Source organism: Myodes glareolus, chromosome 10 (genome assembly GCF_982192425.1).
Source record: "Myodes glareolus chromosome 10, mMyoGla1.1, whole genome shotgun sequence".
NCBI classification, from domain to species: domain Eukaryota; kingdom Metazoa; phylum Chordata; class Mammalia; order Rodentia; family Cricetidae; genus Myodes; species Myodes glareolus.
This window is the reverse complement of record NC_142035.1, coordinates 47,903,898-47,916,504: the sequence shown is the minus strand read 5'-3', so window position 1 is coordinate 47,916,504 and position 12,607 is coordinate 47,903,898. Positions and strand designations below refer to the sequence as shown.

Here is a 12,607-nt window from a genome sequence, read left to right as displayed (position 1 = left end):
ACACTGGTCCCTTTTATTCTCCTCCCAGCGGCTTTGTTTCTGTCCCCAAGTCCGGGAGAGCAGCAAAGATGGAGGCAGCATGTTGAAGTATAGAAACAAGACTTTTATTCGCTAATGGTGCACAGTGAATTCCTTACACAATCAAGGAAATGGGCTCGCTCCTGGGCATCAACTCTTTTATCAAAAGAAAATCTACACTTCTTAGCCCCACGCTGGCAATGTCCCTGGACCCCAAACTAAAGGTTAATGGGGTGAGCACACACCACTGAAAACCACAATGCCCGGGGACTTTAAGCGGCAATGGGGAATGGGGCTGGGTCTGAGCCAGCTCATACCTCCCCTTACAATGTCACAGAACAGGCCTGAAGGCATGGGGGAGGGTGGCACAGGTCAGGGTCTGTGCTCGGCATCCATGACATCCAAATACTTGGCTTCAATGATTCGGGGTAAGAGATTGTACCTGTAGAAGAGAAGGAGAGGCAAACTCAGTGATAGATGGTTACAGCGGGTCCCCACTGAGCCCAGCAGTGGGCGGAGCCCTCCCCACAGCCACCCAGCCTGGGCATACCGGATTGGAATCATGACGATCATGATGAGAGGGAAGACCATCTTCATGTAGGGCAGGGAGCTCATGCCGAAGGCACAGAGCAGCAGCAGCTGCAGAATCTGCAGGCCTGTGAAGTAGTGGATCTTCCTCTGGGGCACTCTCCGGACATAGTGGGTGGGTGGGTAGGATGTCTGTGGGCAGCGGCAACCTGGCGGTCAGGGATGGCCGTGTTCCCACATCCCCTCCCTGGCCCAGGCACCCACCTGCTCCTTGAGCAGCAGGGCCACTCGTGAGAAGAGCTGGTTGCCATCCAGGGAGGTGAGAGCGATGTAGAGGAAGAGTCCGTAAAGCACAGGCTTGGGGATCCACTGCAGTGGGAAGGGCAGCAGCAGGAGAGAGAGCCCCACCAGGACACTGGCTCCCAGCGCGGTCAGCCGGGTCTCCTTAACATTCACAATCCTGAGGGGGCCCAGAGCAAAGGCTACCTGTGGGTCTAGCTAGGGCTTCATTGCCTCTGAGTCCTTATCTCTGAGCCACATCCTTTCCTAGGTCACCTGCAGCCCAAGGTTGTCCCGCTCTGACCTACGTGGCTCTTGCCCTAGGAGCCTAGGGATCGCTTGTACTCACGTTTCATAAATGTGCCCGTTCTCCACACGTTCCTCCACTAAGGCCAGTGCCCGCACATGCAGCGGGGAGTGGGGGTAGGCGGCATGGATCCAGGGTAGCCCGAATAGAGACAGCCCCGTATTGATGATGGCCAGGAGCAGGAGGTCCCAGTGATAGGCAGTGCCCTTCACCAGCCTGCGGTAGGCGGGCACACATGGACAAGAGTCCTATTGGCCGTCAGAAGTCTGGGACCCTGCCCCACCCTCCCACAGCCCCCAGTACCTGTTCTCTGGAGCATTGACCAGGGCAGCCACCAGGTTCTGCTCAATGAAGAAAAGCAAGGAGAGCAGGAAACCAAGAACCATGGTGCTGCCGATGGCCTTGAAGGACAGAGAGCGGATCTGTGCCATCTCAAAGAGGCTCTCGCTGGGGTTGTATCTGAACTTGCTCACTGCAATATGGGACAGGCTTGGCCCACAGTTTCCAGGGAGCAAGGCCATGCCATCCCCAGCTCATCCCGTCCCCACTCACTCTCAATTTCCTGGAAGCCATAGGAGCCGATGAGGGAGAAGGAGAGCACTGCGATGGGCAGGGCACAGTCAGACAGGGTCTCACGGACACACGGGTGCAGGTAGGGGCTGGAGATAACGGGGGTACCAGCATGGCTCAGGGGCTGGCCGGCCCTTACCTCCCACCCATGGGCTCCCTCATTTCTTCTGAGGAGGTCTGGCTTCAAACTTGAGATTCTCCTGCCTCTGTCTCCTGAGTATTGGGATCAAGGGTGCTCTCTTACCTTTTCTTGAACTGGTAGAGGGTGTAGCCCAGCCAGAGTGTGCCCAGCATGATGAGGAGGCTAAGCACTGCCGTAGCCTGGCCCGAGTGTGTGCTGCTGGGGCTGCCGGCCGTGGCCATCTCAACGGGGCTGGGCAGGAGGCTGGTGTTGAGCGCAGAGTGAAGGCTGGTGTTGGGGCTTCTGCCAACGCTCAACAAGCTAGCCAAGGATGAAGTCTTTTTTGTGTGGTAGTGGTGCCCATGGTAGTACTTCCAGAAGACTGTGGGACAGGTCAACAGACCTAAGCTGTCTGGGATCTGGGAGGCTGGAGCCTAGCTTCCTTATTGCTATAAGGTGGAAGGGTGTCCTAAGTGAGGTCGGGGATGCTGAAGGAAGGGAAGGGGCCATATGGGGGAGGAGGCCTCTGGCCTTCTCAGTCAACCAGGAACCATCCTGTGTCCATCTACCTTCTGTCTCCCAAGTCCGCTACTGCCTCTGCCGTAGCTGACGAAACCCCCACCCTGCCTGACCCGTGCCTCTGTTCCCTCGCTGGTTTTGCCTGGAGAAGCTCCTCCCCTTCAGCAGTACTGGTGCTGCCGCTGCTGTGCCAGCTTAGCTTGACACATTCCCCTCTGCCCCATCGAGCACAGCTGAGAGCCCTCTGACCTCCAAGCAGGTCCCTCTCTGGGTCGGCACTCACTCGGTCTCACTATATAGCTTTTACTGTCTTCAAACTGAGAAGTCCTCCTGAGGGATAGGGTTAATTAAAGGCATGTGCCACCACACCTGACTCGCACTCACTTTTGGCCATGCCCTTGACAGCATCCAGCACAAATGTGATGGAAATGAAGAAGGCGATGACTTCTTCCGTTGACCTGCAAAGCGGTGGTAACGTCTCAACATGTGTGGGGTGGGGAGGGGGAAGTAATGACTGAAGGAAAGGCTTGCCCGAACTTCTGTATGGACCATCACCATGAAAGAGTGCTCCCCCACAGGACTATGCCCAGTAAGTCCACTTCGGGCTATGGGAAGCACGCTATCTACCCTGGGGTTATAGGGCCCTGGCATGAGGGCTGACCCACACCCCCAGACACTGCAGCCCAGGTGCAGTCACCTCTTAAAGAGATTCATAAGCAGGCTGAGGTTGAGGAAGGCGTACAGCGCGAGGAAGAAACTGTTCCACAGGCCTGTCCATGCATAGAACGCATTGAAGTCCAGGTTGTAGTCGTCACAGATGACTCGGATCACTGCAAACAACGGGGGCAGGATGTGCAGTCAGGGCTGGGCTGGGCTGCAGGACTTGGGCACCATCTCCCATTTCAACCCTACTGCACCCTGGATGTAGATGGCCAGGGGTGCGGTCGTCAGCAGGATCACCAGCGGCTGCCCAGAGAAGAGTGCATACAAGAGGCCTCCGATGCTCTGCCCAGCTATGGTCTTCTGCACATCTGTGGAGGTGATACGGTCAGGGGTCACTCACAGCCCAGGCTCCGGCCTGGTACATCCCTACCACCCTAACCCCTTACCGATGGCCCCGTTCGTGTTCTCATCATTGAGGGATCCGAAAGCAATCGTCGGCAGGAGGCAGGCGAAGTAGAGGAAGAGCGTGGTGGTGACATATTTGCCCACAGCTTTGCCTTTCCCGATGAGGCCTAGGAACGCGGGACAGACGGCATTTGCTGGAGACGCTGGACAGGCACACATGGACTCGGGGCCTGAACGGCTGAGCTCTGGCTGGGCACATACCATCAGTGAAGTCCAGCGGGTACACAGGGAACCGGTGCGTGATGTCCGCCCAGATGCCCTTTCCAAAAGGGAAGAAGTCTTTGCACTTCGGAGGCTGGGAGAAAAGACAGACAGACCCCCATGTTAGCCCTGGTTGGCCCGCGCCCCTCCCACCGCCCCAGCTCTCTTCTGAACCTGAGGGTGTTTGTGAGTATGGAGGGAGCTCATGCTGTGCCCCGTCGCCCTTGGCATTGTCATGGTGAGCAGCTGTCTCTGATGCACCAACTCCTCCTTGAACTCTTCTTCCGTGCGGGTTGTCAGGAGCTTCTGGCGGAAGGTGATGTCTGAGAACATCGTGGCGAATGTGCGTGCCACCTCCATCGCAGTCTTGGTGCTTTTCTGGGAACAGAAGGTGCGACGGTTACACCTCCAGCTCCTGTAGCCGGGGACGCCCTGTCTTTGCCGAGCGCAGTCACGCACAGGCAGCTGGCAGCAGGCTGTTTCCCTAAGCTCAGACGTTAGTGCACTGTGCCACCATTCCCACTAGGAGCTGCTGTGGACGTCACAGAGCTCCGCCTGCCTCTGTCTCCTAAGTGCTGGGATCAAAGGTGTGTGCTACCACTGCCCGCCTGTTTATTTATTTATTTTTTTAAACATTTTTAAATGATCTATTTATTGTTATTTTATGTGCGCTGGTGTTTTGTATGCACGCCTGTGTGAGGGAGTCAGATCCCCTGGAACTGTAGTTACAGACAGTTGTGAGCTGCCATGTGGGTGCTGGGAATTGAACCCAGGTCCTGTGGAAGAGCAGCCAGTGCTCCTAACCACTGCACCATCATGATATTCCTCCATCATAGTGACAGCTAACACGTGGCTTGTTCGCTGTCTAGCACAAGTCTCAGATGCAGGGCAACAGTCCAGGCTGTGCCTACTGTGTGTTCCTGAGCAAGAACGCCATGCTGGTGCAGCCTGACTTGCCTCAAGTGACTTGGGCACTAAGGCTATTGCCCCTTCCAACTGTTCTGGCCACACTGCCAGCTGCCACCCCCTCTAACTCATGAGGTGCTCACTTCTCTTCCAGCACGGGAATATGATGGGCAGCATACTATAAGACTTCTGGGAGGGAAGCCTCCTCCTATTCCTGGTACCCAGAGAATCCCAAGCAGGCTCCAGAGTCAGGCAGAGTTATCAAAAAGCTAATGAAAAGGGATGCTGTGGAGAAGGCCATAAGGCCAGCACTGGGAAGGCAGGAGGGTCGGGAGTTCAAGGCCAGGCTCCAGTCTGCTACAGCAGAACTAACAGAAGGGAGAGGTGTGGGCCAGTGACAGAGCACCTGCCCCGCTGTGTGTGTGTGTGTGTACACGAGGGCTCTGAGGTCCATCCCCAGCACTGGGGAAAAACAGAGCACAGTGGCTAATGAAATCTTAACTGTCGCATTAAATATTTAAGGCTCTTCCATAGTTTTAGGCAGAGAATTACAGTTGCCTATTCAGGATTTTAAACCTTTCTCTTTATAGGGAGAACTCCCAGACTGGACCAGCTACACCCTCCACAAAAGCAGGGTATTCAGTGGGGTGGTGGATGGCTTGGGAGGCAGAGGTGGGTGGATCTCTGTGAGTCTGAGGCCAGCTTGGTCTGCAGAGTGAGTTCCAAGACAGCCAGGGTTACACAGAGAAATCCTGTCTCAAAAAACCAAAAAGGAAAACAAAACAAAACAAAAAACAAACATAAAAAAAACCCAGCAGGGTCTCTCCACCCAGTAGCATATGGCCCAAGGAGGGCAGGTCCTTGTCCTGCAAATCAGAAAGTAGGAGTGCTGGCAGGAAGCCAGCAAAGGACGGTCCAATGTGCATAGTTGTTATATTGGGACTTGAATCTGGGGCCTGGACATGCTGAGTACATGGTGGGCCTTACCGCCAATCTTCACTGCCAGCAGCCTGAATTTGTAATCGTTAAAAGTCTACTTTTCAGTAGGAAAGCCAACCTTTTGGGCATTTCCAGGGAAATTCAGATGCAATGGGGACTTTGCAAGAACATCTCTAATAAACATTGGCTAGAGAGGAAGGGCAGGCACAAGAAAGCCTGTAGAGAGGTTTCCAAAGAAACGATAGAGCAAGCAGGAGACCTGCCTCACAAAGCACCCCAGACTGAAACTCACCATCTTGGGCGGGGCCAGCACCAGGATGACAAAGCGGACCTCACAGGAGTTCTCCCCCCAGTTCTGGGGTCGGACCAGGCGGCTGATGCACACATGCCGCTTTTGTAGGGCCTTCAAGGTACAGCTGGATAAGACAGAAGAACAGACAGTTGCCACCCTCAGGAGCAAAGGCTCCTGCCACCCTGCAGAGCCTGTAACAGAGGTTACCAGGGAAAACAAAAAGCCCCCATGGGGGCTGGAGAGATGACTTAGCAGGAAAGAGCACTGGCTGCTCTTGCAGAAGAGCAGAGTTCAATGCCCAACACCCACATGGCAGCTCACAACGCATCAGGAACTCTGGTATCTGTGGTATGTGTGTGGCACACATACATACATGTACACACAATATCCAAACACATTAAAAAAAGACAGAGCGCTCGTGTTCTCTTTTCTCAAAGCGGAGGTGCCACAGTTGTGCCACTTGTGTGGAGGTTCGTCTCTGCAGGGACGTGAGATCCCCGGGTAGCTCCAGGGTAACAGTAGGGGACCGGGCATGGTGGCGGTAATGGCAACTCACACGATGCAGAGCCATGACTGCTGGTACTGCACCCCGTGGACGGTGGCGGTGACTCCCTGGATGGTATCCGAGAGCAGGTGGACTGAGGTCGGAGGAAAGGATACAGGAGAGTCAGCTGTGCTGGCAGCACCGTCACATGACACGGCAGGGAGCTGGCCTTACCTTTGCTCTCCGTGGGGGCTCCAGCATCTGTAAAGAGCTTGGCCATAAGCAGGTCCAGGTCACAGTCGGGTTCTGCATGGTTGGGGTCCTGGGCGAAGCGGTTCAGCATAGTCCGAAGCACGTCATCCAGCGAGGTAGCTGTCTCGTTCAGGATGATACTGGCCTGGGCCAGGAAGCCGTCTAGGTCCCGGTGTGCACGGACCTCTTCCTCGAAGTTCTTTAACTTCAGATACTGTAGGGATCCCAGGTGCAGATCCACAGAGGCCTGAGTTAGACTATTGTCTCTCTGGCCCCCACCTGCCCTCTATGATGGTCTATGAATGTCCCTGCCCACTAGGAACGATATCCAGGAGAGAAGGCTCAGGCTTGGGTTAGTCTGAGCTATGAATGCCTGAGAACGTGGGAACGGCATAGCAGGTATAAGGGAATCAGCTCTTTTAAACCCTGACTGGAGACCCAGCACAGCCCCGCAGGATGGGCCTTACCTTGCGGGAGGTGTGGAGGAGCACACAGCCACCGGTTGCCGCTTCAATGTCTGGAGGAACAGGGAAGAGAGCTCAGTATGCTGCCCCACCTCTTCAGGGCTTCTTAGCGAGCAGGACCACCTACAGTCCCCATACCAGATTTGGAGGGCTGCGCATCGAGGTTGACGTTGACAAAAAACCGGATGCTCTCGCCAGACACAATGGAGGAGTTGACGGTGTCAAAGGCCTCTTCCCCCAAGCTGTCTTCCCGAACCTCAAGGGCATCATCCACGTCATTCTTGAAGTATCCTTGAGTTGCTGCTGTCACCAGGAGAGACCATCTATCAGTGCTACATACCTAAGGAGGGCTCTAAGTCCCAGGCGTGGGTACCTCTGCTCCATCTCCTGAGTGCACCCCTGATGGTAAGAGGCCTCCTACCAGTCAAGGAAGGAGCTTTGGTTAAGGGAAGCAAACGCTGGTCCTGCCTGGTCCCACTCAGACTGCAGCAGCTGGCACACAGAGCTGAAGCTCATACCCAGGGGTTGTCTGCACAATTTTTTCAGTTTTTATGTATGTATGTATGTATGTATGTATGTATGTATGTATGTTGAGACAGGGTTTCTCTGTAGTTTTAAAGCCTGTCCTGGAACTAGCTCTTGTAGGCCAGGCTGACCTTGAACTCAGAGATCCACCTGCCTCTGCCTCCCAGGCGATTTTTCAGTTTTAGGAATCAGGGCTCACTGGGTGGTGGTGGTGGTGGTGGTGCTTTTAATCCCAGCACTTGGGAGGCAGAGGCAGAGGCAGGCAGATCTCTGCGAGTTCAAGGTCAGCTTAGTCTTCAGAGTGTGTCCCAGGACAGACAGGACTATTTCACAGGGAAATCCTGTCACCAGAAGCAAAAAACAAGACAAAACAAAACAAACAAACAAACAAAAGGAGCCAGGGCTCTCTGAACTATTCTGATCCTTCAGCTTAAGTTTAACCCTTACATTTGGGAAACAGGCAGACAGATCTGTGTGAATTCAAGGACAGTTTGGCCTATATAGAGAGTCACAGGCTAGCACATGCCTCTAATGTAGAGCACAGGAGGCTGAGGCAGGAACATCAAGAGTTTAAGGCTACCCTGGGCTACACAATGAGGCCCAGTCTACGAAGAAAAACAAAAACAAACAAACTATAAGAACAACTATAAGGCCTTGCTCATGGTGGTGCACACCTTTAATCCCAGAACTTGGGAGGCAGAGACAGGTGAGTTCAAGGTCATCCTGGTCTACCAGTGAGTTCCAGGACAATCAGAGCTACACAGAGAAACGCTGTCTCAAAAAACTAAACCAAACAAAAACCAACTTTGTGCAAGTGGTACATTCCTGTAAAGCCCAGCACTTGGAAAGCTGAGGCAGAAGGACAGCAGGAGGTCTGGGCCAACCTGGGCTATATTTCAAATACAAAAAAGTGGGGCTGGTGAGATGGCTTAGTGGTTAAGATAAGTACATGCTGCTTAATCATGAGAACAGGAATTCAGGTACCAGCGTCAATGCTGGGTAGCTCACAGTTGCCTCTACTGCAGCTCCAAGGGATCTGACACCCTCTTCCAGCCTCGTACACGTATGCAGTTACACAGAACAAACATATTCTCAAATAAAGTCTGCAGTGGACGGGGGTGGTGCCTGCAGTTAATCCTAACACCCAGGGGCAGAGTTCTGAGTTTGAGGCCAACCTGGTCTACAGAGTGAGTTCCAGGACAGCCAGGGCTACACAGAGAAACCCTGTTTCGAAAAGCCACATATCCAACGTGTGTGTGTGTGTGTGTGTGTGAAAAAAGATAAAGAAACTGCTTTCTTCCAGAGTTCTCAGGCTGGGAACCCCAAGGAAGGTGAAGTTGCTAGAGATCCAAGCGACCTCCGCCTCCCCTACCTCACTGGTGCAGGGCTTACAGCCTCTCCTCCCAGGGAGGGCAGGTGAGATTGAAGGAATAGCGACAAGGCTAAGACCAAGTTCAGCAGTTGAAAAACACCCAGGAGGCGAGAAAGCCCGTGAAACAGCCAGAAGATGGAAGTCCTCCTTAGTCCGCCTCCCACCACGCCTCTTCCAAGATGCAGCAGGAACTCCTGAGCACAGGTGCTGCGATCAGTCCTGTGGCTTCCACCACCCTCCCAGATCCTTTACATGAAGGCTTCCAAGACAGGTAATCACAGCCTGAGCCAGCCTGTGACCTTCCCCTAGGCTTTGGTGCTTCAGACCACTCACAGTCAGACCAATTGGGCTGACAGCTAGGGCCATAGGCATGCCCACTCTTGCCCTATATGCCAGCAAATTGGTCTCCCTCCAGGGCCATCTTTAGGCTCATCTGGCACACTCTTCCTAGAGTTCTACCTCTTTTCTAGCCCAGAACCCTCTTCAGACCGTCCTATAGCTCCCCATCTACGGACACTTTTAGGAAAAAGGCCTTTGTAATTCAGACCCTACTAGTGACTGACAAACACCTGCGCAGGGACAAGTGAATGGCATGCCCACACCTGGCAGCCAGGGACGCGTCCTGACTCACTTCCACTCCTGCCCTTCAGCGTCCTCTGCACATCGCTGGCCTTGGTACCTCGATATCCTGAGCTCAGGACCTGATGATCACCCCACCCCATCCCAGGCCTGCGACTATTGAGCCAAAAGACATCCTCCCTGCCTATATTGTAGAGAATGTGGCAAACACCCTCCTGAACGCAAGCCCGCCTTATTTAAAACCCCCTGGGCTGGGGACGGGAGCCAGGTGGCACAGCCCTGTTTAAGAGGCAAGAGGATCAGAAGTTCAGCGGTCCTCATCCACATGAGCTAGAGGCCAGCCTGGGCTACACGAGACCCTGTCTAAATAATTATCCAACCTCCAGTCTCAGTCTTGCCTCTGCTGTCATTCTCAGTACTTCCTTCTCTACCTGGAGCTGTCTTTTCTTAGCCTTGGCTCTCAGACCCCTTAGGTCTCTGCAGGCCTCCTGCCACGCCATTCCACAAAGCAAAACTGGGCGGTGGTGGTGCACACCTTTAATCCCAGCACTCGGGAGGCAGAGGTAGATGGATCTCTGTGAGTTCGAGGTCGGCCTGGTGTACAAGAGCTAGTTCCAGGACCGGCTCCAAAGCTAGGGTTAAAAGATAACCTGCCAGCTAGCAACCTGACACAAAAGCCCCTCATGCCCTGGGCACCCGGATGAAAACACAGCACCAGGATGCCTAAACACTGTACCACTAAAGAACATGGGAGAGCTGGGATCCAGTCAGTGTGTAGAGTATGCGCCTACCATGTGAAACCCAGAGTTCAAACCCCAGTGCCCTATAAACCTGGCTTGGGGGGCAAAAGCTTGTAATCTTAATACTTGAACATAATTAGAAATTCAAGTTCCTATTTGGCTACATAGGGAGTTTTAGGCCAGCCTAGGTTACATAAGATTTCTTTCTTAAACAAAACCAAATTAAAACAAAAACAATAGGCCGGGCGGTGGTGGCGCACGCCTTTAATCCCAGAACTCGGGAGGCAGAGGCAGGCGGATCTCTGTGAGTTCAAGGCCAGCCTGGTCTACAAGAGCTAGTTCCAGGATAGGCACCAAAAACTACAGAGAAACCCTGTCTCAAAAATCAAATATATATATATATATATATATATATATATATATAAAACAAAAACAAATAGGGTAGACATTGATAGGCAGCATGGAGCCAAAGCAGGGAAGAAGCTAGATCAGTTGAAGGACGATTGCAGCCTCACTCTCCAGGGCTAAGTGGAGACTGAGCAGTCAATGCATGCATAGCATGTAGCATAGCCTAAAGCTGGCCAGATATGCAGGGCCCCGAGCAGTAAACCACAGGAGAAAGCAGCAAGGGGTGCTGGTGGCCATCCACCCTCCCGGGACTTCAGCACCCTTGGTTGCTGGCCACTGGTCAGCTTCATCAGCTGCCTACCCAGCAAGCCCCACAGTCTCCAGAAGGGCGCTGACCGCTCCAGCACCAGGCTACACAAGCCACTTCTGCTCGGCATTTCCTGGCTGGTGCCATGGGCGGAGTTCTCTAGAAATTTCTAATTTATGGGCACTTTCCAGATACCCACCTGAGAAGTACTCACTGGGGTCATCAAGGTGTCCATTCTGTGACATGGTCAAAGGACAGCCTTTCTACAAGAGAAACCAAAGAATTGTCACCAGCCCCTGACAGTTTTCTGTGCCCTCTTCCACTCAGCCCACCTGACTAAGTTCTGTCGACTCCTTATCCTTCCTAGGAAGACATACCTGGCCAAGGGGCAGGGGTCCGCTGCAGTACCTGGGGAGGCCATTCTTCATCTAGGGTACTAAATCCCTACTCCTCTACTAGGGGCTGCTGAGGCATGCCAAGGGCGTGAAGGGTGCTTTCGCGGGTCAGTTCATCCCTAAATCATCAGTACTCAAGCTCACTAACCTAAGCATCTCTGACTAAACCGTCTCCAGCTCTGGAGGAAGGCAACTGGAACTCGCCTCCTTCCTGGATCCCGCCCTGCCACACCCAGCACTTCGGGGTGCAGGGAGAGTCCTTGAGCCTCTCAGATCTGCCCTGGTCCCAGGGCCCACACGTGCCCATCTCAGGCGCTGTTTTCCCGAACTCCCCAATCGCCAGGGGTCACCTGGGGGACCGACCCAGCAACCGCCTCCATCCCACGGCGTCACCGTGGTCCTGGGCCTCCAGAGAAGAGCCATTGGCCCAGAAAGTAGGGGGCGGAGTGGGAATGCAGAACACACTGAGGTTTGTGGTACTATCCGGATGTTTGTGCGAGGAAGGACTCACAGGAGGGGCCGCATGCACGAGAAACGGATATAATCCACACTCGCAGGCCCTGAGAATGAGGGGACGGGCAGGAATCGGAGGCCCTAGGGGCGGTAGCAGAGAACAAAGCACACCACCAAGAGCAGGTGAGCGACCGGACGCACCCGGCTCTGGTGGGTCTTGACTCTAGGCGGTGGCACGCTCGCCGGTGCTGAGGACTCCAAAGCGCCACCCTGCCTACTTCCTAGTTCCCCACCCTCCGCCCCGCCGGTTATGTTACATCTTTCATTCAAATACTGAAGGTGTGTCCAGGCGGCGAACGCAGAACAAATACCAACGGGATGCCCACGGCGTCCCCGGCAGCCTCTTGCCACGAGCGCGCACCGAGACTCGGGCCGCCTTTGGCGGAACCCCGCCGGAGGCGCGAAGTCCGCACAGCCTCTCGCCCACCCGCGTCCACCCGGGTCCGCACTGGCACACACGCCTGGTGGCCGTGCCCCGGGCTTTTCACCCAGGACTCCGCCGTTCCGGGTGGGCTCGCAGCGGGAGCCGGTGATAAACTCACGAGAGCCTCGTCGCGGCCCGAACCGTGTGGCCGCTTCCAGCCGAGGTCGCGCGCTCACCCGCGACGTCTGCTCCGGATCCGTGGCGCCTTGCGTGCGCAGGCCCAAGCGTCGTGGAGAGCGGGCCCGGGAGGGACTACGAAGTTTCGGAACGGTCCCAAAGCACGGGGCTATTCATCCGCGCCCCGAAGGCACGGGCGCGTCCGCCTTAAAAGCAAACGGAGCTCCGCCCCTACCTTAGCGGGCTGCAGAGCCGCCCCCAACCGCCCTTGCCGCGCCC

General features: G+C 54.7%; 1 protein-coding gene across 5 annotated transcripts; it reads right to left on the bottom strand.

Annotated features, from left to right (window-relative positions):
• Positions 1-82: 82 nt before the first annotated feature.
• Positions 83-12,548, bottom strand: Slc4a11 (solute carrier family 4 member 11). 5 transcript variants are annotated; one of them, XR_015004008.2, is made up of 20 exons: positions 12,330-12,548; positions 11,079-11,142; positions 7,147-7,311; positions 7,012-7,061; positions 6,527-6,758; positions 6,365-6,446; positions 5,809-5,932; positions 3,846-4,049; positions 3,672-3,765; positions 3,452-3,577; positions 3,260-3,373; positions 3,040-3,172; positions 2,727-2,800; positions 1,947-2,205; positions 1,685-1,791; positions 1,436-1,604; positions 1,175-1,348; positions 811-1,006; positions 569-755; positions 83-460 (listed from the first exon to the last, which is right to left on the bottom strand). XR_015004008.2 is itself a non-coding variant. In XM_087911195.1 (20 exons), the coding sequence occupies exons 2-20, from the start codon at positions 11,122-11,124 to the stop codon at positions 391-393; spliced, it is 2,589 nt and encodes an 862-aa protein (XP_087767321.1). In that variant the 5' UTR covers positions 11,125-11,142; positions 12,388-12,547; the 3' UTR covers positions 83-390. The 5 variants fall into 5 exon arrangements, 4 of the variants coding, with proteins under 4 accessions (XP_087767321.1, XP_087767323.1, XP_048315847.3 ...); XM_087911195.1 differs by having other exon boundaries at positions 569-738; positions 12,388-12,547; XM_087911197.1 differs by having other exon boundaries at positions 569-738; positions 7,147-7,308; positions 12,388-12,547.
• Positions 12,549-12,607: the final 59 nt, after the last annotated feature.

Coding starts and splice junctions, on each gene's coding strand:
- Slc4a11 (XM_087911195.1), bottom strand. CDS start 11,124: ATGTCACAGAATGGACACCTTGATGACCCCAGTGAGTACTTCTCAG. Junction 1,792..1,946: donor CTCTACCAGTTCAAGAAAAG/GTAAGAGAGCAC, acceptor CGTTATCTCCAG/CCCCTACCTGCACCCGTGTG. Junction 1,349..1,435: donor GTCAATGCTCCAGAGAACAG/GTACTGGGGGCT, acceptor CGCCTACCGCAG/GCTGGTGAAGGGCACTGCCT.